Source organism: Cheilinus undulatus, linkage group 12 (assembly GCF_018320785.1).
Source record: "Cheilinus undulatus linkage group 12, ASM1832078v1, whole genome shotgun sequence".
Classification (NCBI taxonomy): domain Eukaryota; kingdom Metazoa; phylum Chordata; class Actinopteri; order Labriformes; family Labridae; genus Cheilinus; species Cheilinus undulatus.
Genome location: NC_054876.1, coordinates 26,477,640 through 26,501,837, shown reverse-complemented (window position 1 = coordinate 26,501,837; position 24,198 = coordinate 26,477,640). Strand labels below are relative to the sequence as shown.

Sequence of the window (24,198 nt, the reverse complement as noted above, 5' to 3'; positions counted from 1 at the left end):
CAAATACACACACAACACACATTTTCATCCAATCACACAATCTCAGAGATAGACTTTATATACAGTACATATATATATATATATATATATATATATATATATATATATACAGTACATATATATATATATATATATAAAATCACATTCACCTCTCCATGACAAGTGAGGAGAGCAGCAGACAGAATGTGGAAAAGCTAAAAGAGACAGAGAGGAGGTGAATGTGGGACAGCAGAGGCACTAGGTACACAGCTGATGCTTCTGTGAAGTTAACCCCTCTGTGACTTGGTTTAGCTTGATGCTTGGAGCTGTGTTCTCACCCATCTGCCAGGCTGGAGTTCAGGGATGATCATCAGAGTGCAGACAAGGGCAGAGAGGAAAAAAAAGGGAGAACAGAGAAGGGGCATACACAAAATAGAAGCAGGCAAGGAGGTAAAAATGATGAAAAATGAGACCAATTTTACATTACAGAGAGGGCTAGTGAGGCTCTTAGCAAAATGTTTGGATTTAATGTATATGGGTCTATATTTTTGTGAATGTTTAACTATGTAAGACAACTTAATGAGCTTCAGTTGGTAGTTAACGTCACTAGCAGGATTCAAATGGTTGGAAAACTACAGGAAATTTTAAAAATGCTTTGTAGAGTTATAAGTGATTATTCATTATGTAAAAAAAATGTAGTGGCTTGAATTAAAAAAAGAATTACAAGATCAATAATTGGAATACAGAGGAATATACAGAGAAGCAATATTTATAGCTAAAAAAAATGAAGCCAATGTGGAAGTGCAAATAAATTGGATTTTGTAAGGATTCTCATGATGCTGGCTACAAAAGCCCTGGCTGTAAAATACACACCCATGCAGCAGAAATAAATATGTTCACAGCCCGGTTAAAAAAGAATAGCTCATGTTATGATTGGCTCACACTGTACATGGGATGGTTCTCTTTTAGAATTTAGTCTTGATTTAATTATAGGGGTATGCTGGCAGTAGGCCTGCTTCAGCTGCACCTCTTTGCCCATTATCCTGTTGACTGAGAATAGGGCTGAGTAGTCAATTGAAATGTAGATTAAATTACAATATGTTCTACTGCAATTTTCAAATCACAACATTTCTTAAACCTGAAATGTATGTCAAAATGAGTTTACTCATTAGCAGGGAGCAACAAGCAGACACATGAGTCTGGCTTGGGTCTTGAGGAGCTGGGACATCTAATGTTGCATTGACATGAAATATATATTGGATGTTATCAACTAGATTTGACTCATACTGCCATTTGTGGCCAATAATCCCCCTTTGAGTAAACACATTAGACCTCTAGACAACACAAGCAGGGACTGGCAGTCGACCAGTGTTACCCAGCAGACCAATCATAGAGCTTGCAGACTGCAAGATAGTTACATTTTTGAGGATGTGCACTTTGGCTACTTGGACTACAAGGACCCACAGCATATGCTAGGGTGTGGATTTGACTCAGAAACACTAATCAGGCATTGTATGAGACAGTATTTTCAAAACAGCGACCTCCATTGATGGGCTTCAAAATCCACTTCAGAAACCACAGGATGACATCACTAAGACTTGGTCATTTTTATATACACGATCAAATAAGGACTAATAAGTTTCCATCTTAAAATATTAGGATACAGAAGCAGGAAAACACCATTTATCTTCATAGCACTATTTTCTGCTCAGTCTTAGCAAAGCATTTAAAACCTAGTTGATCGGTTAACTTGTGACAAAGAAAAACGGTCTTTGCATGCTAACAATTTACATTCTTTGCATTATTTGACATTTTATTTCTACATTATTTGACATTGAACTTTTTTCCAGAATGGATAAGTTTGTGATCATCAAATCAATCTTCAATCAAAATTAATACTTTTGCATATTGCAGGTATTTGGTGGATAAAAAGGAGGTAACATGGGCATATTGTGATGGTAACACCAAGATAAAGAAGAAAATGGATGATTTGTCTTTTTGTCTGATGCCACAGTCACTTTATGCATTTGCATGAACTTTCAGATGTTATCACAAAGATCTATCTGTAGTCATTAACCATCCTCCTAGAATAGAAGAGTATTAAATGACCTAAGAGCAAGCATATAGGCAAGGACCTTTTCTCTAAGCATTGTGGGAATTGATTCTGGTTTTGTAACCAGCTTCACTTTTCCAGTTTGTACTGTTAAGTAAGACATGAGATGGTTGATTTTCTTTCCTCTTAGTGGAGCACAAATGGACGCCCCATGCATCAGGAGGTGCAACATATCTGTGTGCCTCAGTGTTCAGAGTGCTTCGGCCTGCGCCCATGTCCATGAATTAATGCATGCTCCTGTGTGTCCATTTGCCTGCATGCACATTTCAGCGTGCTCTTTGCTGGATCCAGTCTTTTTTTATGTATTGAAAGCTATTCTTAGAGTGACCTTCCAAAAGCCATGGCGTGCAGCCCTGTTGTCTGTGTGCGCCGGCCTGTATGATTCAGTTTGAGTGGAGAAAGCCCAGGGACACATCAGTGGCCCTCTCCCGATTACGGAGCTCCACAGTTTGCAGATGAGTCTTTGATGTGGCGAATCTGGAGGCAGTGTGTTTGAAAGGAAGTGACCCGACGAGCGGAAACAGTCAGCGAAACAAATACACGAAGACTCATGCTTGTCATAAATTTTCATATACAGTATATATATATAAACTTCTCATGTAAGCACAGTCACTCTCTGACAAGCCAAAGGATTTCCCTTATAGCATGGCAGAGTGCCGTTTTGCTATCTTTAGGCACTCTAGGCTATGGATGGAGACTTAGACCATAATTTAATCCTTAGCTGCACTCCTACTCACTCTTACAACTAGAATTGATACAATCCTGCTGCAGCAACATGAACAGAAGGGAAAGAATCAGAAGAAAGACATTATTTTTCATCAATAAAGTGGAGCTTTCTCTTCTCCATCCTCTCTGCTGTCCTGAAAATGAGCCTTACAGACAGATGAACATCAAGAGTTTGGTAAAGAATGACAAAATGTTCAATTTTTTAATACTTTTATTTATAGCTGCCTTGTTTACATATTTATTCTGAAGCTTGTTTGCAACTTTTTGCAATACATATACCAAGTATTAGATGTCCAAGACGTCTACTTTTGTTGACATGGAGATGAAATAGGTACCAATATTGTTTGATTTCTTGAGTATTATATTGAATTTCAGAATTCCAGTGTCGGGACAGTCCTAGTCAGAAGTAAGGATTAGTTGAGTTCACAGATACTGTTTTTGTGATGTTATTGCACTGCCAAATAGAAACACTGTTCCTTTAAGTAAATCCACTCAAAAGAGGACTGGGACATGCGTGTGGCAATATTGTCTCAGTGTCAGGAGGTTTGTGAAAGCCCCAAATGGCACTGTGGTAACCGTCACATCAAATAAAACGTTTGATAGAAATCCAAAGCAAATTAAAGGGGAAAAATGCTATCAAATCCCTCGGAATACAAGAAGAATGCTGCTACAGAGACAAGGACGCTTGTCACCACCTGCCTGGTTTAATCAAGAAAAAGATGGAGGGAGACAAAAAGCAATAACAGCAAAATGCCAATACTTTTTTTATTGTTACGGAGACATTATATCCCTGATCAAATGAAACACCTGTGAACGCCAGGGCATATTGTGTGAAATTGTTCTGGTTTGCATGAATTATTTTGATGAGTAACTCTTCATCTTCAGAATGATCCACCATGTAAAGAGGGATATGTAGATACATACAGAGTAGGAAATTGTCCAAATATTAATTCTATGGCAGCATCATAAGTCCTCTGTAATCTTTGTATCATGTATTTCACAGATGCTCTGATTTTAATGCATTGAATCCAAACCAGCTCATAATCAAAGGGAATAGTACACCAGATGCAATGGTATATTGAGATTTAGCACAGTCTGTACATATTAGGTTATTTATGACTTAATGCTGTACACAAAAACAGTAATTTAACCCTTAGTGGGGTAAGGAACCATACATTGTCACTTTGGTTGACTTCCTCCATGGCCTCCCGCCAACTCTCTGTGATACATTAGAAGCAGTGTGATTGGCCCCAAACAATCAGAGGAGATCAGTCAATGTCACAGAAAGTGACATCACACCATCAGACCAATCACAAATGGCCAAGGGTGTCTAAAACGTTCTGTTTCCTCCAAAACTAAAGAAAAAAATAAAAAATAAAAAACGCAGTTTTACATCTCTTTTGGTCCCAGGCAAATGGCCCTAACATCATAACTAACCACAATAAGTCAATGAAACTCAAACACCATAAAGATGAGTAGTAGAGCTAAATGTCATGGTAGGTTTTGTTTATGTAAGATTCTAAGCAATTACAGAAATTTTAGCTTAAAAACTAAAGGAACCATGTCTGGACATATGCCCCTTTAGGGTTGTAAAATGTTGTCTATATTAAAACATATGGATAACTCATCTAGCCACCACGCTAAGGGTATTTTCTTGACAAAAAACTTATTAAAATGTAGGATAACAGGACTCTTTAGTGCAGTTGTACGTTTCCACTGGTTTGGAAAAGTTTAAAGAGTGATCCAGTGGTAAACTTGACAAAGTTTTATAACATTTTATAACATTATAAGAGTTTTATTATTATAATTATGTGGTCTATATCTTTTTTTTTTTTTTTTTTTTTTACTGTGAGCCTTATATTTGCATCATTAATTTAGACATTTATTTTTTCATGTTGTCTGGTGGAATTATAAAGAAAATAAGTGGTATAAATAGTAAAATATATGTGATTTTAGTAAGTTTTACAACCGTGTAACAATTTTATTAAACTTTCATGCTGTAAATCAGTTCTTAAATTGTGAGCCTCATCACTGCTAAAATTCACCTAGTTATTTAATATTTGGGATTATTTTAGTTTTCCTATTGAAATTATAAGATAAAACTGGCGGTATCACCATTACTTGTATAGTATTCTTGTCATGTATTTCCTCTAAAAGAGGTCAAAATCTAAAGGCAACCTCACCATGCCTTGTTTAGAAAATTTTGTATTAAATGACTCTTTTAATGTGTAAGTAAAAACTAATTTGACTCTATGTGTTTATTATTAACATTTAAATATGCAAACACTCTGTTTTATTTTTTACCATAAACAGGCGAGGAACCATATGATCACTTAGTTGACCTTGATTTTCATATTTCAGTGAGTGTCCTATAAAGGGTTAAACAAAGCAAAATTACCTTGAAGCTGTTTTCCAGATGACTTTCACCCCTTTTTTTGTGAAAAAAAAAAAAAATGTAGAAGTATAACAGAAACAGTACATGCTGAGTAGAGGACCTCTGTTGGTATTTAAGTAACTGTCTCTAATCACTTTCTTCCTTCACCCCCTTCTCTCTGTCCATCTGTGTTTTCTCCCCCTTGCATCTGGTTGATAATTGTGATGGGCAGGAGTAGGAGGACAAATGCTCAGATTCAACCAAAATCTTCCTTTTGTGAAGTTAAATACCAATTTATGCTCCTCCCCATTGACTCTACCTGTCCTCAATGCAGACATACCATCCCACTTTATACTAACGGCGTTCATATTCAGTGTCTGCTCCATTCATCCCCCACACAGCTCATGGAAAGAGATGTTCACATATTTTGTGCCTGGTGTATTCTTGTGCCCTATTTTCTCCCTTCCTTGCTGATCTCTCTCTGTCTTTCTTGTTTGACAGTCTAATAAGGCAGTAATTAAAACCTGAAAACAGGGACTGTTGAAAGGCAATAGGAGAAGACATTGTTTGAGAAAATAACGCTCCCCTTCAACCACCCCCTGCATATAAAAGAGCGCCTGTGGTGCAAAGAAGTGGAGGTCATATTTAGAGAAATAGATTTTCTTTGCTTTCTTTGTGGTATGTCAGATCGACACTCCTCACTCTGTTGTGGATGGATTTTTGCTCCTCTTTTTAGGGGCCACAACAAAAAGTACACAGGAATAGATTAAGGGCAGTGACTGAAGGTCAAAAAACAGAGTACTACACTATGTGAAAGAGAAGACGCCCCACATAGCTCAACTTAAATCAAAGAGCAGAGGTTACTTAAGTTGATTCTATCGCCTTTTTTTATCTTGTTGATGATCACAAACTCATTCATAGCACAAGTGTAGTTATGAAACGAGTTCAGGATGATAAACTAGGGCACTTGAATATATTGACTACAACATTAAAGCCATCTAATTTGCAAAAGAGAGAAGGATGGGGAGAGCCGGTGGACGTAAACAAGCGAGGCTGTTGTTCGCTCTTGTTTTTTGGTTGAGTTGCCAGTAGACAAAGATGGAGGCCGTGGGGCGGAGAGATGCAAGGGTATAAGAAAATTAAGAAACTGAGAGAGGGAAAAAGATGTTCAGCCAGTTCTATACAGGTCACTGCTGCTTTAGTGATGCAGTTTGTTAAGGTTTGTGTTATTGACTTTTTCTTGTGCCGCTGTTATTTGGAAACAATATTCTCATATTAGAGTTAGCTAGAGTTCTGAACACACTGGTCACAGGTCTCTCTCTACCTCATATTTCCTGTGTCTTGTTGGTTGTCCCATATTAATAAGGCCAAGAGCCCCAAAAATAATTTTAATAAGCATAGCAGGCTTCTAAGGTCTCTGATAATATTTTACAACTTTTCAGTTTAATTTTATCTGTGTTGAAGTATAGTTTAATATATAGTGTATAGTTATACTGTATAATGTATAGTTTAGTATAATTTTTAAGTTTTAGAGATACGTTATAGCTGCCAATACCACAAACAAAAAAAAATGAACACAGCTATGTGAGGTCAGCTGATAATGACGCTCATACTGATCATAGTTTGAACTTTGTTATAGCAGCTGGTTTATCTGTGGGTTTTTCTGACTATTATGAAGTTAACTTGGACCTCACATGGGTGTCAGGTGAGAAGTAAACTCAATCTGAACTCTTGCATTCATGACCTTAGTGAAGAGAAAGAACAAATCTATCATCTCTTAGTATACCAGAATCACTAAAAGTAAAATTACTGTGACAGTTTAGCTGTTAGATAAATCTTACGAAGGTTAGTTTAAAGTAGAATGACAACAAAACATGTCATTCAACAACAAAAATGTGTGCTAATTCCAAAATAACACGTTTAGGAAATTGCCTTGGAAATGTAGGCAAAACACTAAAATGTAAAAATAAGTTAAAGAAAAGTTCAAAATACATTGATACAAGAATACATTAGGGGATAAGAGAAAGTAAACTCATCTTAACAACATAGTCAAACATCAGTAGTGATACATTCTTTGTATTTTTAAAGGTTTTTTTTTTTCCTTTATTAGAAAGATAGGAAAGTAGATCACACTAGGTATCCGAGATGAATGCAGCTGCATGATGGCTCATGATTTTTTTTGTCCATAACTGACAGAAAGCTTAATTGTGTTGAACGCATGGAAGCGTTTTTAGTACAGTTAATTACATGAGCATCTGAAGAGCAAACATGCAATTCTTAACAATACACAATCATTCTGTAATTGTTTTTTTTATGTTTGATAAATGACTGATAAAATCTCAAAGTGCACAAATAGGATTGCTGTAGTTTGTTGAATTGGGCTCCACGCTGAGCTCTGCATACACACCCATACTTCAACAGTTTCCTCTTGATGAATCACAGCGAGCTGACATTAATGCTAAAATCAGTTCAGAGTTGATTCTACTCAGTGGAGTAATTGTTCTTAGGGCCAAGCCCTCATTGCTCAATAAAGACTTCTAAAGTTATATGTGAGGGTCCTAGCTATTCTTCTCACTCAGCTTATTGGCCTTGTGTAATATTCTGCAGCCTAGGGCTTCAAAGTAATTAACTACAAGAAGTAAGAATAGAGCAGGGGTGGAACAGTCTGTTTTTGGTGGGTTAATATGTTTCATAAGAGGCAAAAACTCCAGACTTCAAACAAAGCAGAGTACGCAGTGTTAAAAACATCAACATGAAAGTGTACAGCATATTTCCTGAATCAGGAAAGCCTTTGATACATTTCAGTCTGTTTTTATGTTATTGAGGTTATAAAACAAAGGTCAATCAATATTGTCATTATGCTGTATGTGCTTATATTTGCATATTATGCTAATAGATCATAGTTTTTATAACTATCAGAGGCCTATTATTAGTAATTCTAGCAACAGCCGCACTGAAATCTAATTCCAAACTGCCTCAGCTGTGAATACGTTTCCTTCAATGAATCTCCTCATGAATCTGTATGAGAGGATGCTTTGTTAATATTCATGCTGGGACAATGCTTGAAGTTTAGTGCAAGCAGCATATTTGCACTGGGGAAAATGTTTTCTTTAAAAGAACAGGCTATTTTCTGAGTGTGTTTGGCAAATCTTAGTGGTTATGAAGCTACTCAAAGAAACTGTTTCGTTTGAGCATATGGACGCATACATCAGAGCTGATTTTGGGTATTTCAGTTAATATGTAGAATCTGATTAATTAGATTTGAAAGCTTAAAACCAGAGATCCAAAACTCTAATCTGTAAAAGCACAAGGCCATGGGCAGTGGACGTCGTGGCTTATCCATCAAATTTAAATTAAATTGCATTGCTGTCATTGTAAAGTCCAGTAGATTGGGCCAATCGAATAAAAATATCCCAGGGATATCTGATTTTACAGTTTCTAAAGTTTAGAATTAAATAAACTTGAACTTTCAAAATAAAATAGAGGAAATGTTAACTTAATCCTCTAAGTTTATGTGTAGCTCAATTATCAGTTTAATCAATCCCAACCACATGACTGCATCTCAGTGAGATAAAAATGTTATAAATAAAAATACTATGATGATTAAAAGTCTGAATGATCTGAACCCACACATTGTCAAAGTACTGTTTTTCCTGCTGTAGTGATTGTAAAGGAGCTGTGGGTGTGGAAGTAACTTTTAATGTGTCAGTGATAATCTGTTACAAGTGCACAACATTTATTGGAAGCTTTTGTGACAGGAGACTTTTGACATCTTTTTTCAGTGAACAGTCAAGGCAAAAGACATTTTTCATGCTTAAGGTCAACCTCAAGTTCTTTACAAAAACACTGCAGACCTGCAAAACTATGAAGGCCAGGCTTTAATGAAAAATGGCTTTAACTGAATCACTATTTCATAGCATTACTAAAAATAATTTAATTCAACAGAGTATTGAGAACAACTGCATCTGACTGTCATCTGTCTCCTTCCTTTTATTAGACATAAAGAGTCCACGCTTTACTAAAGCAGAGCAATATTAGATGGAATCTCAATATGGAATACTGCAATTTACAAGTTGCAGAAGGCGCAATAATTAGCCTGAAATTTGTGTCAAAATACCAGTTTTATACATTTATTTTGCTGCAGAGATTTTATTCTCTATGTGTTTTATTCAGATTAGTTTGCAAAAATTCTTCTTCTCCTGAAATTTATAGATGTATTTCTTAATCAAAGTGAAATTGACATAAAATGACCATTCTTCAATACAAAAGTTCATATCAAATTGCATGAGAAAAATTAATTTCAATTAGGTTTTTTCCCCAAAATCTCAACATGTATTTTCTAGGCATATGCACATAAATCAAAGCAATCATCTGTATGGCATATGTATAGCTTTTGGGTTAACTATTGGTGTAAATCACAAAGTTTCTTTAACATATGCAAATGCTTACTTTTTCATCCTTTAACATCAGGTGCCCCTAGCTCTCCAAGATGTTCCATAAAATTGCCATAATTACAACGAGCCTGTTTAAAAAAGTTCCCTTACTTATTCAGTTATCACTACAGGTGAGAGTGTAGGAGAGTGAATAATATCTGCAGCATAAGCTACACATCAAAATAAACATTTTAACCACCACCAGGTGTCTCAAAGATGATGGTGTGCACTTATGTTTTGACTATTTTTTGATGTGATTGAGTGAATGATGGATCGTTACAGCCATGGTTTTAATGGTAGTCTTTCATCACTGTCTTTGTATCTTAATCTCTATCCCCATTGCTCTTTTTTATCATGATTTAACTACATCCTCTTAATGAGCAACTTCTTTTTCCTGTAAAGAAAGCACAAGTAGTGTCGTGCCTGTTTACTGAAGATAAGTCCTGTCACCTGGCCAAAACTGAAAAACAAAATAAGTCAAACGCTGATGTATTAAACATGGGGTGAGGAGCGTGAGTTACATTTTAGGACATGGAGCTTATGTAATGAGTGAGAATCACAACTGTGAGCGTGCAAACAAGAAATAATGAAGCCATTTTTAGACAAGGTATGCTGGAACAAATGGATAAAAATGAAGTGAGACGGAAAGAGAGAAGAGAGGATTGTGAATGTGTCAGCACTGTTTTTCATTACGGGGTGTGATGGAAACAGAGACAATGATGGAGTTCAGGGGGTTTTAGCATTTCTGTAATAAAACAAAACTGTTCCTCTGGGGACAGGAAGACGAAAAGGACTGTTTGGGGAGTAAAATAAGGGAAAAGGTAAAAAATTGAGACTTCTGCAATTTCGGATAGGTTGAAATAGCAACTGTCTGAATGGTAGTAATTCTGGTGTAATTTGATTGTGCATTTTTTGTATAATGCATCACTAATGAACAACTAAAACCAGGCCACAAGGTAGGGCTGTGCAATTAATTGAAAATTAGACAGGTTAAATATGGCCTGCTGCAATTTTTAAATCGCAGAAGTTGCAATATTTCTTTAACCTGAAGTTTGAGTCAAAATACCAGTTTAAAACGTTTTAATGCAGCAGAGATGTCATGCATTACATGTCATGCAATCATTCAAGACACATTTTTTAGAATAGTCTACAAAAAATCCTACTTTCTTCATTTTTGTACATTTTTCGAAAAAATACGAAGAGGATGACAAAACAATGATAATTCTCTAAAGGCAATATTGATATGTTCACATAAGTTCCACCCGATCAAAGTTCCTTTCTGAATGAAGGAAATCCTAAGAAAACAACCACATCCTTGTATTGTGTAACGGTGCCACACATGTATTAAAAAAAAAGCAGCTGGGAGTTATGGGGAGTGGCTTTGTAATAGCAATGTTAAAGCAATATTTTTTGTTTTATTTACACACCATTTAGAGGTGGAATTGTTTTCTGATTTCTGGAAAGTTTGTGCATCATAAAAACTGGAGCTCACCTCCATCAGCTCTCGCAGAAAATAGCTTAATCAATATTTATGCCGTGCTAAGGTCATGTGATGCTGGCTATGCAGCAGCAGACCCATATTCAAACATGTGATTACAGCCTTTCGAAATAGTAATTAAACCCTTGATTCATCAATAATTGATTCTAAAAGCAGCCTGTGACACATCTCCTGTAGTGTCTAGTATCTTATATGAGCACAGAGAAATACTTTAAAGAGAGCTTACTTTGATCGGGGATCTTGGAGCATGTGTATCATCTCATCCAAATACGTTTCCTTGTGGGCGTGTTTCAACAAAGTCCAGTTGTTTTCCAGCTCTGTCATTCACTCTTACAAGCATGAAGCAATGGAACCCATTTAACTCAGGTGTGGCATCATTCCCAGCTCTGACGTCTGACTTCTGATGTTAATGGAACGCAGCAGAAGTCCCCGAATGTTGACTCGGCGCAACTTTTTTAAAGAAAATCTGAACGTATTTATGATTTTTTCATGGCACCAGTTTCAAACCAGTATACCCGAGAAGTCCTCTGAGAGGTATCAAGGACAATCAGAGCTGGGTTGTGGCATGCAAAATGAGACAGACACGCCGCCAGTAATAGCAACAAAATGTTCTGTTCCTAAAAGGTGTCAAATTGTGTGTTAATGTGTGTATGAAGCTCATGATTATAATTGGACCCTTCTCCTCTTAAACAAAGTTTCTCCTTAAATCTTCTTCAAAAATCCTTAAATAACTGTTAGAAAAACAGTATTGGCAGTTACTTACAACCTGTCATAAATCCTCTAAACAGCCTCGCTCTCAATAATTTGAGAGCTATTAGTGTGTCTGAGGGAGGGATAATAATCTGTCTCCGTCGCATTCACTACAACGTTAACAACAAGGCAATCAAACTCTGCAGCCTCCTGTCTGCTGTTTAATCATGCTGCTGTGTTGCCGCAGTTACTCACCATGACAATGCTGTGCCTTGTTTGCCGTGACATCATCTCGCCACCCGCTGCCGGCTAGGGGAATCAGCGGTAGCCTGTGGAGATAAAAAATGCAAAAGAAACTAGTTAATCACTCGCTCGTAGCCCCGAGTCATGTCACAGAAAGTGGTGACTTAACATTTCTCTGTAAGTATTGTTGACCCTGGCAAGCAGCCGTGGCATCACCCAGGTCATTAGCGGAGCTCCTGTCTCACTCGCACAAACACACATGCACAGAGGCAACCCTGCTGTCACCTCTGATACAGATGACCCCTGACAGGAGAGGAGCTCAGTGAGACAGCCTGTCAGCCACTCTGCTATGTGTCTGGCTCGTCTCCCTTCAGCGGACATCCAGCATGTGCCTCAGGTCTCTCCTGCCCGTCCATATCCACGGCAATTTACAGTCTGGCTGCCAGCACAATCATATTCTCATGTGACAGATTTTTTTTTTTTTTCTCTGGGTCAGCAGTCTTGAATAACCATGTTTCATTCCTACGATCTCCCCTGTGGCTTTTCTGCAATAATGTTCAGCCATATTCCCTCATGCAGGTTCACAAATACAGAGTATTAAAACAATTTCTGTACTCTAACAATAATAAAACATCCATCTTTCCCTTATATATTCACCTAAAAGAAGGCCCATACTGCAAGATTGATCTTTTCTCCCCGCCTCTTCTGCTGTGCATGTGCGTCTCTAATTCTGTTGAATGTGTTGTCTCTGTGGCTTTTAACAACAAAGCATGGCTGTTTTCTGATGAACGATCATCCCCGCCAAGTTTTTTATTGCTTTCTGTAGATTACATCAGCTTGTAGTAAATCGCTTTTGCCAGGGAAACGTGTGATCCTAATAAAAATACTTCAAACCGTATCTCTGTACAAACAATAGTCTTGAGCTGTTGTCTGCATAGTTTTTCCACTCCCAGCTGTCATCTGCATTTTTCATTCATGAATTATAAACAGAAAGAGACAAATTGATTTGATTGCAATGTAATTATAGCAGTAGGAAGATAAGATTTTAGGGAATTTGGACTTATTAGGAATTTTAGAGCAGCCGTTCACTAGTGAAGTAAACACAAAGTTAAACTAATGATTATGATGAGGTTAGGTTGGAATCTGCCAAAGAATCACACCATATGTGGGCACTGTATGAAAGATGAGAAAGGCTTGAGATCACCTCATTGTGTTGACAGCTTTGTTTTAATATATATAGATTCATCCATAGTGGTAACAGCCATAGAGAAAGGAGGGCTTTCTGTAGACCCTGTGAAGATGGAGTGTGAACAATCTTGTGAATGCATCCTCATCCGTTGGCGTTGACAGATGGGGAGCTGTAGCTGAGGTTAGTCTGAGGGCTCCTATTAAAAGGAAGGCAGCCACAAAGGCTTGGAAGCTTTGATATTCCAGCTGCAGTGTCATGAAATACAGAGATTTATTTTCCCACATGCATGCATACGCACACATGGGAACATGTCTTCTTGTTGAAAGAACAGCTATAACAAGATAACAGCAGAATTAATCTTGGCAAGTTCAAAAGATTGTGGTGTAAACACTATGGACAGCTATGGTGCTAAAGAGCGATTTCAACATGGTCAACACTTTGTGCATCAGAGTTTGACACCGGCAACTCTTAACACTTATTTATGCTCCTCTATGTATGTACAAAGATCATTGTGTTACAAATGACACAACCATCACTGCCCATGTACTCATGCCTGTCTGTTACACTGGGCAGAAAAACTGTTCCACTAAAGGTCACTGTTACACAGACTTCAGCATCTCCTTAGATGTTGTCCCATCTGTCCTCCGCCCAGGTGAGCTATCATATACACTCACTGGCCATTTAGTTTTTTACCCTTTGCTGGTACCCTCATTTTGCCTTTAGAGCTGCCAGAATTTTTTGTGCCATAGTTTCAACAAGGTGTTGGAAACATTCCTCAGAGATTTTGGTCCATATTGACATGATAACATCTCATAGTTACTGCAGATTTGTCAGCTGCGCATCCATGATTCAAATCTTCCACCCTCTCACCACATCCCAAAGATGCTCTGTTGGATTGAGTTCTTCTAACTGTAAAAGCCATTGGAGACCAGTGGACTCATTGTCATGTTCAAGAAACCAGTTTGAGATGATTTGAGCTTTGTGACATGGTGCATTATCCTGCTGGAAGTGACCATCAGAAGATGGGTACACTGTGGTCAGCAACAATGCTCAGGTAGGCTGTGGCATTTAAACAATGCCCAATTGGTTCTAAGGGGCCCAAAGTGTTCCAGAAAATATCTCCCACGCTATAACACCACCAGCAGCCTGAACTGTTGATACAAGGCAGGATTGATCCATGCTTTCCTATTGTTTACACCAAATCCTGGCCCTACCATCTGACACTTGTTCTGCACTACACTTGTTCTGCATTCAGAAGTGGTATTCTGCAGACCTTGGTTGTAGCAGGTGGTTAGTTGAGTTACTGTTGCCTTTCTATCATCTCAAACCAGTCTGCCCATTCTCCTCTGACTTCCGACATCAACAAGGCGTTTTCATCCACCAACTGCAGTTTCTGAAAAACTCAGACCAGCCTGCCTGGCACCAACAACCATGCCATGTTCAAAGTCTCTTAAATCCCCTTTCTTCCTCATTCAGATGCTCGGTTTGAACTTCAGAAAGTCACCTTGACCATGTCTACATGCCTAAATGCATAGAGTTGCTGACATGTGATTGGCTGATTAGCTATTAGTTTCAACATAACAAGCAACTAAAGTGGCTGGTGAGTGCATATTTTTAGTTTCTAACAACTCACAAAATTCAGCAGTGCATCCTCAGAAAGTTCAAGTAAACCTTTGCTATTTTTCAATCCTTTAACCAGAGGCTAGTGTAGAGGCTGAGCACTCAACTGTAACCTTTGATGGGCTGTGTGTCATAAAGGAGTGGTCAAGCAAGATGCAGAGAGAGAGAGAGAGAGAGAGAGAGGGCTATGAAAAGGAGGAGAATGGGGAATCACAATTACTGGTACATGTAAAACCATTTGGCCTACATCACTTGGGGTTTGAAGCTGCCCTCCCCTAAGACATGACGACCACCTGTACCATCCTGCATGCCTTAAGCTTGCCCCGTGTGTCAGTAGGTGAGCACTGCTTGCGCCCTGGATGCATAGGGTTACACATTATGTGAGGGAAAGCAATCAGCTTGAATTTACATTGTGCCACAAGTATGGAGTCCAGATCGAGTTTGAAAGCTTTGAGGGGCAAGTAGCTACAGGTTATGTCTCATTTTGACATATGTAGCCTATGTGACTGATGTCAGTATCTGCATAGAAACATACAAACCTTTCTTCTATTCTGTCATCACACCAGTGCTAAGAGGTTTCAAAAAACTTGAAGCAGACCTTTTTTATAGCCCTGACTGAGCTGAGCTGGAATGGTAATACACAAGTGCCTGTTGTGATTTAATGTTGAGGAAAAAGTATTAAGCAGCTTCATTAAAAATGGACACTTTTCTTCTACATTGTGGTCTTTTTGGAAAATGTTTAAACCACAGATAAACTTATTCAAAAGCCATTATTGGATAATGTTTAGAAGTTATGTTAAAATGTGTCCTGCAAGTTGCTTTAAAGACCCTGTAAAGTAAAAATAAATCTGTATTTACATTTTTCATATGATAGATCACTGTGTTATGAACCCCCAGGTCAAATTTCAGTCAAATAAAGCATCTTCAAGTTTATAAAATTTAGCTTCAAATCCTGGAAAAGGAGGCATCTGCTCCAGGATGGTTTGGGTGTGTCTGTTGAATGAGCTGAAGCCACGCCCACTCAGGAAGAACATGATCCTCTCAGGTTTTAAAAATGTTACAATCTGAATGGAGGAAAGCACTCACACCATTATCCTGTGTCTTAATCTTTTGTCGACCTTAGAAGAAAAGACAAAGTCTGTTCAAATCTCTGTTATGATGCTTTAAGTGATCCATAGACCACTGTGACAACAGACTGTACTGAGATGAACTGCTCTGTGACTTTAGATTGTGACAAACTGTGATGAAGAGTGGCTTATAGATAAGTTGAATGAGTTAAACAAACCCTCATACAGTAAGCATGAGCAGCTATCTTTTAAATAGAACCACAGATAAAGACAAATACAGGCAGCGTATTCTGCAGCATTAACCCCCTCACTCATGGTGTCATACTTGGAAAAATACTTTTCCCTAAAAACATGAACCAATAAACAAAACATGCATAGCTATAACTTTGCAATGAAACATGAACATTATAGAAGGGTACAAGAGTTAAATCCTTTGCACAAAATGAACCAGAAGTCCCTGCTCCAGGTGACTGCTTCCTTCCACAATATTGTAGTGTTAGAGGGGCGGGGTCGTTCCCTACTGTGGGCTCATGACATCGTGAGCCCCCATATTGGCCCCGCCCACATGAAACCAAGCCAGGAAAGAGGTGAAACGGCCTAAATCCTGAATTCAGTCACATGTAGATCTCAGTGTTTTCACATGTTTACAGCAACCATATTCCAACATATCTGGAGTGTTGAGACAAAAACTTTGGATTTCACTTTACAGGGTCTTTAAAAAATATACAAACTCGTTGTGACTGGTTGTACTTGAGGTTTCTGACATTTAACAAGAAGGTTTTTTCTTGCCAGTGATGCCAAAAGCTTCCACATGGTGCATTTATGTGTGGTGTCTTTTAATGATAGATTATAGAGTATATTCCAGTTCTGACCTACATGTAGTCTCATTACATAACTTCTGTTATGATTATGCTCTATACCAGAGGTGTCAAACTCAAGGCCCGGGGGCCAAATCTGGCCCGTAGTACAGTTACACCTGGCCCGAAGATCACATCCTATTCTTATTATGACTGGCCCTAAAATATGAGGTCTGCAGATTTCCTCCAGTATAAAAATGTAAACCTTACCTTGATCAAATATCCTAAGTCATAAAAATGTGAAAAAAATAAAGAGTGAAATAATGAGATAAAAAGAAATGTGTGAAAAGAAAATAGTTTGTGTTTTCATTTCATATTTTCAATTTTGCATAGCACAATTATGACTTCAATCTATTATTATTTTAGCCTTTTACATTTATTATTTTGACTTTTTTGTCATTGACCTATAAGTATGATGCAAAACACTGCTGAACAACAGAGGAATTGATCCTTTAAGATTCACTCTGGCAAGCTATCAAGAAAAAAAGAACAAAATGCAAACCAAACTATATAGTATAGTTTCAAAGTCCACTAATTATGTCGAGACTTCGTATTTGCAGCACAGAAGTATGAGCTCCCTATAGGGTAATATTGGGAAATCCCAGCCAAACACTTAAACCAGAGATGGAACTGGAAACCATTTTGTTTTGAAAGGAATCAGGAAGTCATTATCAAACTGATGCATTACTACAGAGCTATAATGGCAGGTGGCCTGATACAGATACATCAGCCTGCCAGGATGGAGGGCACCGGTCGATAACACCTCCTCAAAGTGTCTTCCTGGCAAGCACTGCGGCCTATAATGAAACCTGCAAACAGAGGAAGAGAGAAGGGTCTTACACCAGCCGACCTCACCCCTGTGGTGGAAATCCCATTATCATTAAGAGTCCGAGGTAATGTGAAAAAGGCTTTGAGCTGCTGACCAAGCTGGAAGAAGTGTATTAACCGGCAGTTTCTCAGCTGTCAGGGGTCCCAGATTTGGGCCCCTGCTAATGTGATGTTAATAAAAACCAAATGGTGGGCTGTGGGACCCCTGAGAGCAGCCTTCATGCCTCTAGTATTCGTATAAACCAAAGTGGCACGCTGTAATATACCTACACCTGCCGGCATCAGCAGAAAACATGCACGTGTGATATGAACAGTTATGGTCGTGCTGCCAGGGTTATTGCACTTGGTTTATTTAACGATGTTATCAATGGCCGGGTGAGCAGAGGTGCATGCTGGGATGAATCACAAAGCTTGGTACCTATCCAAACACTACGAGGACTCATTCCCACAGAGCACACATGTTCACAGACATAATAAACACTGACAGTCTCATCTCTTTGCGTCTCTGTCTCTCATTAGCACACAAATATACAGATGTTAGCTGTTTTTCACTAAACTGCAGTATGTGTTGTGCACCCTTTCTCATGAGGAACATTATTAGCCAGCTGTTCAGTCCCCAGCTGCTGAGACTGTTCTGTGTGCTGTGGGTGCTAAAACACACACTCTTGCTCAAACACACACACACAGACAGTGCAGAGTGAGGCTGATAGAGAGTAGCTTTGTGCCCCGCAGGTTACAAGCCATAGTGAGAGGCCAGGGGAGGTTTCTGACACTGTTAACAGTCTGATGTTAATCAATTAGCAGACAACTGACTGAGCTGGAGCCTGCCATGAACTGCCATTACACCCAAAGACACTGACAGACAGGTACATAGGTAGACAGCTACACGGGACCAACACTATTGGCAAGAGTTACTGCTTCATCAAGTGACCATGCATGTCCTTGTCTATTCCTGTCTCTCTATTTACTTCTTTTACCATTAGAGCTAAATAATTTTGGAAAATAATCTACTTTCATTTTTTTGTTTTTACAATAATGCAATTTATGATCTCATTTTAAGTATTTTTCAACAAACAAAAGTAATTAATACCTCTGTTATAGTCAACACAATAGTAGATAGATTAAACATGAACAGTTTTTTTCTGTAAGCTAGGCATGTCAGGATGAAATAATATTATGCATGAATAGATATGAATTTCTTTTCTATTTATCTACTTCAATCACAGTAGTGTATCAACTGATTTGTGTAACTTGCAGTCTTGTAAGCAACCATCATGACAATATTAAGTTCTGCCAAACAAGTGCCTATAAAAGAGTATTCAGCCCCTGGATGTTCCTACCCTTTTACTGATTTTATAAATCAGTCATGGTCAACATAATTTGGCTTTTTTTTTTTTTTTTTTTTACAAAAATAAAATTACAGAAAAACTCTTTATGGTCAAATTGAAACCACATTTCTACAAAGTAATGTCAAATAAATACAATTATATAACATAAAATAAATGACTGCATAAATATTCACCCTCTTCAAAGTGACTGACCTAATTCAACAGAGGACCAGCCAGTTGGTCAGAGGTGTCAAACTCAAGGCCCGGGGGCCAAATCCGGCCCGTAGTACAGTTACACCTGGCCCACAAGATCATATCCTATTCTTATTATGACTGGCCCTAAAATATGAGGTCTGCAGATTTCCTCCAGTATAAAAATGTAAACCTTACCTTGATCAAATATCCTAAGTCATAAAAATGTGAAAAAAATAAAGAGTAAAATAATGAGATGAAAGAAAATGTGTGAAAAAAAAATAATTTCTGTTTTCAATTATGATTATTTTAGCCTTTTACATCACATTTATTATTTTGACTTTTAATCTTGTATTTTGACCATTTTTAATTTATTATTTTAATATTTTGTCTCATATTTTAACTTCGTCAATTTATTATTTTTACTTTTTATCTAATATTTTGAGCTTTCAATTTATTTTATTGCCTTTTTATCTCATATTTAGACCTTTTCAATTCATTATTTCTACCTTTATCTCATATTTTGACCTTTTTGGTGCACCCTTATTAAATTTTAAGTCATATTTTTGTCTTTAAAAACAGGATTGTGACTTTCTTTTTTATATATTTGCCTTTTAAAAGCATTATTTTAACATCTAATTTTGTGTTTTTAACTTTTGAACTACTAACTTTGACTTTTTGAGCTCAGATTATGAACCTTTTTACTAATCATTTTGACTTTTTAAATTTTAAAATCATTTATCATCAGTGCTAGTTTTTTTGCCCATAATTTATTACTGGTGAAAATGAGGCTAACAGTTTGTTTAAATGTGGACCCTGTTAGGGCCTCAGGTTAGACCTTAATTCAGAATCCGGCCCCTTCTGTGACTGAGTTTGACACCCCTGCAGTTAGTGCTAGGAGTTTCACAATTAGTGAAATGAGGATCGTCTGATGGCAGTGGATGTGTCTCAAGTGGTATAAAGACACCTGTGTCTGGAAGCCACAGGTTAATCAGTATTCCTGGCTACCATTTCACCGTGAAGACAAAAGAACACCCTTAAGAAACTCAGACAAAAGTGTAAGTAAGGGGATAGAAACCAAAGCATTTCCAAGGTACTGAACATTCTCCAGAGTTCAGTTAAATCCATCATCACAAAATGGAAGGAATACGGCACATGTATAAATCTGCTAAGATCAGGCCGTCCTCACAAATTGAGAGATAGTGCAAGAAGGAGACTAGTGAGAGAGGCCACCAAGATGCCGTTGACTATTCTGCAGGAGTTACAAGCTTCAGCAGCTAAGATAGGAGCAACTCCGCATTCAACAACTGTTGAACAACTGTTGAAGTTCTTCAACAAGCTTTATGGGAGAGTTGAAAAAAGAAAGTCACTGTTGAAGAAAACTCGACTAAAGTTCAACAAAAGGCATGAGGGAGACTCCATGGTCAAGTGGAAGAAAGTTCTTTAGTCTAATGAGACCAAAATAGTGCCTTTTGTCCGTCAGACAAGACGCTTTGTTTGGTGGACCCCAAACACTGCACATCACCACAAACACACCATACCCACTCTCATAGTGGTGGCAGCATCATGTTGAGGGGAAACTTCTCAGCAGCTAGCCCTGGAATGCCTGTAAGGGTAGAGGGTAAAATGAATGCAGCAAAGTAAAGGAAAATCCTGAAGGACAATCTTACTCATTCTACAAGAGGACTATAGCTGGAAGGAGATTTCTTTTCCAGCAAGACAATGACCCGAAGCATACAGTGAAAGTTATGCAGAAATGGTTTAAAGACAATAAGGGGAATGTTCTGACGTGACGAGTCAAACCTCAGACCTCTATCCAATAGAGAATTTGTGGCTGGACTTGAAGGGGCTTTTCACACCTGATCCCTTTGCAGAGAAGTATTGCAAAGAAGACTGGAGTAAAATTAAGTCCAGATGTGTAAGCCCGATATAGACCACAGTGCTGTGATTGCAGCAAACCGTGCATCTACTGAATACTGACTTGAAGGGGCTGAATATTTATGGAGTCACTTATTTTACATTATATATTTTTATTTTATTCACATTACTTTGTGGAAATCTGTTTTTACTTTGACATTAAAGAGGATTTTTTTGTCAAAAAAGCTAAATTATATTGACTTCGATTGATTTCTTAAATCAATGAAGATGTAAAACATCCAAGGGAGGGAATGCTTTTTATAATTGTGTTGAATGTAATGTTGATATCATTCTCATTTTGATTAAGACGGACATCTATAAAATCAGGCAAATAAGGATTTTTGCAAACTATTTTTACAAAATGACACATAAATGTTAGCATGATTTGTCGAGCGTAAATATGTATTAAAATGGTATTTTGACCTGCATTTCAAATTACAGTATTATTGAACCTTCTGCAAATTAAAAATAGCAGTAGGCTATATTGCAGTTTAATTAAAATTTCAATTAATTCCTCTGCCTTATTTCCAATCCATATTCCTTGCAAGGGTTAAAGATGAAAGATTGCTTGCAGTGCGGGAAAGCTGCAAGTGTGTGTGCATGTGTATTTGCATGTGTGCTTCGTATGCAGTTTAAACAGGCAGGCCAGATGAGCCATATTGCCTGGGTCAGGTCTATCTGGGCTCAGCTAACCTCAACCTCGTAACACCTAACATCTGCCAGGGTCAGACAGGCAGCCCATGGAAGGCTCATCATCAGCTGGATGCTGGTGCTCATGTTCCAGCTAACTACTGGCAGTAGAGGAAGCTTTGTGTTCATGTGAGTGTGTGTTTCTGTGTGTGTCCAAGCCAGTCCAGCTCCAGCTCCCTGAATCCTTTCGTTTTGTTTTAGATCTCCAGTTGCCTCAGGCAGACAAGCAATGTGGAGTTTGGTTACACAACATTATGTATTGATTAGCCTGTGATTTAGCAGTTTGTTTAAGCATAGCCTTGTGTTTCTGTGTTGTTTTTAATCAAAGTGAGTTAATGCAAGTTTATTAAATACATTGAGCTTACTTTCCAGCTGACATGGTGTGTTTTTTAGCCTTGTCACTTAACTACGTGCTAGATTATTTTTTCCGTTTCCTGTTTGAACTGTGACCATACAAACAGGACTTCTCGCTATCCAGCATTACATTATGTGTTCCTTGTTTCACATTTACACTTTAGCAGTAACTTTTTTTCATTCAACACTTGACTTATACCCCGTATACACAAGCTAGACTTCAAAAGGAACACTGAAAAGAAAACACATCACCCCTGCTTTTGCAGACATGCTTTGGTTACCAGTAATAAAAATCAATTTTGAAGGTCCTATTACTCATTTTTGAAGCCGTAAAGCTCCTGTAGGATTTTTAGCTGGTCATGAAACAGACTGAAATTCAGACTGATACCTCTTTATGACCTACAAAGTAAACAGGAGCCTTTGTGACAACATTAATAATCTCTATATAGTTGTTTTTAATGATTGTACCTATTGCCATGGGGCAGCTGTCAGATTATGTTAGCTGCTGCACACTGCAGCAGCAACCATCGGCCACATCTGCTAGAGCAAATATTTTCAGTGGGTTCTACCTATGACAGTTAAGAGATTCTTCATTAGAGAATAAATTCCTGCACATACACAGGACAAGATCAGCAGAAAGAGTGCAGGTGCTCTCTCCATGGGGCACTGAAATTGATACGAGCTTTACATCAGAATAGATGTGCTTATTTTATACTCAGACCTCATATCCATGTCCTCTTCAAAGTTAACTTTCTCAGTTCTACAATAGTCTCTGGTTTCACAAAAATTCACTTTAGTAGAATAGAGTAAAATAGGTACTTTATTGTCATTGCATTTAAGACCACAGTGAAACTTTATTGCATTCCCATACAGTAGACTTATATGGAGATAAATGTAGCTTCACAGACAGACAAATAGTTATTGTGCCTCCTGATCCCCTCCCTGGGGAGGTCTTCCAGGAATGTCTAACTGGAGGGAGACCCCAGGGTAGACCCGGGACTTGCTGGCGGGATTATATATCTCATTTGGCCTGGGAATGCCTCCGAATCCACCAGAAAGAGCTGGAAAACGTTGCTGGGGAGAGAGATGTCTGAGTGGATCTGCTTGGCCTGCTGCCACCACGACCTGACCCGTGTGGTTTTGGTTTAGCCTGATGATACCTTTTTGCTTTGTCAAGTCTCAAACTTGCTTTAAGTGACCTTCTTTTTACTATGTTGATGATTTCACTGGTTTATGCCTTCTCCTAATTGTTATTCTTGTACATTATATTCGACTGCCTCTTTCTGTATTACTCCTTAATCATGCATATTTGTATTAAAGCAGATACTAATCCATCTGCATTAACTCTAGGTCAGCTCTATGTTTTTCAATTTGTAAAAATGGATTAAAATTGATTTCACTGTGATTTTATCATAGACATCACTTTGTCCTAACAATTTTGTTCTTTTTTCTTTCTTCTCTCTCCAGGAGACTACGTGGTGCTGACTGTCTTCTTTGACCTGAGCAGGAGGATGGGTTACTTCACCATTCAGACCTACATCCCATGCACCCTGATTGTTGTCCTCTCTTGGGTCTCATTCTGGATCAACAAGGATGCTGTCCCTGCCAGGACATCATTAGGTAAAAAGAATCTTTAAAGTAACTTCTGCTGAAGGATTCCGATCATCTGTAGTCACTGCAGCAAGTAAGCAATTAGAAAGAAAATAAGGGAGGCGTTTATGCCAATATCTGCCAATTGCATTCTCGGTTTTCCCCTTTTTGATATCATATGTCCTTTAATCAAGCCTTAGCAGAGTATTTTCTATTTCTAGCCATTCATACCAGCAGCCCATCTAGCCCAAGCAAACATACGCTGCCGTTGTATCAGCAAGGTTCATTAGCTATCATGGCCTTAATTACTCCCTGCTGTGAAACCCATCAACAACCCCATGGTGGTCATTTCTCTCCTTTTTGCTTCCACCATCCTTCTTCCTCCTGTTTTCTTCCTCAGAGATGGGGCAGCTGCACAAGAATCAAGTCCATCTTGATTAGAAAAGCCTATCTTGCCACATATGTTTTCATGCATGCCTTAATGAGGCATTAATTATGCAATACAGCAGG

General features: G+C 38.1%; 1 protein-coding gene across 4 annotated transcripts in view; it reads left to right on the top strand.

Annotated features, from left to right (window-relative positions):
- The window catches only part of gabrg2 (gamma-aminobutyric acid type A receptor subunit gamma2), an 80,465-nt gene that overhangs the window by 40,819 nt on the left and 15,448 nt on the right, over nt 1-24,198 (top strand). For all 4 annotated transcript variants that reach the window (XM_041802140.1, XM_041802139.1, XM_041802138.1 and 1 more), the window contains exon 7: nt 23,566-23,718. In XM_041802140.1, coding sequence (XP_041658074.1) covers nt 23,566-23,718 — 153 coding nt within the window. The remainder of the gene's footprint in view (nt 1-23,565; nt 23,719-24,198) is intronic.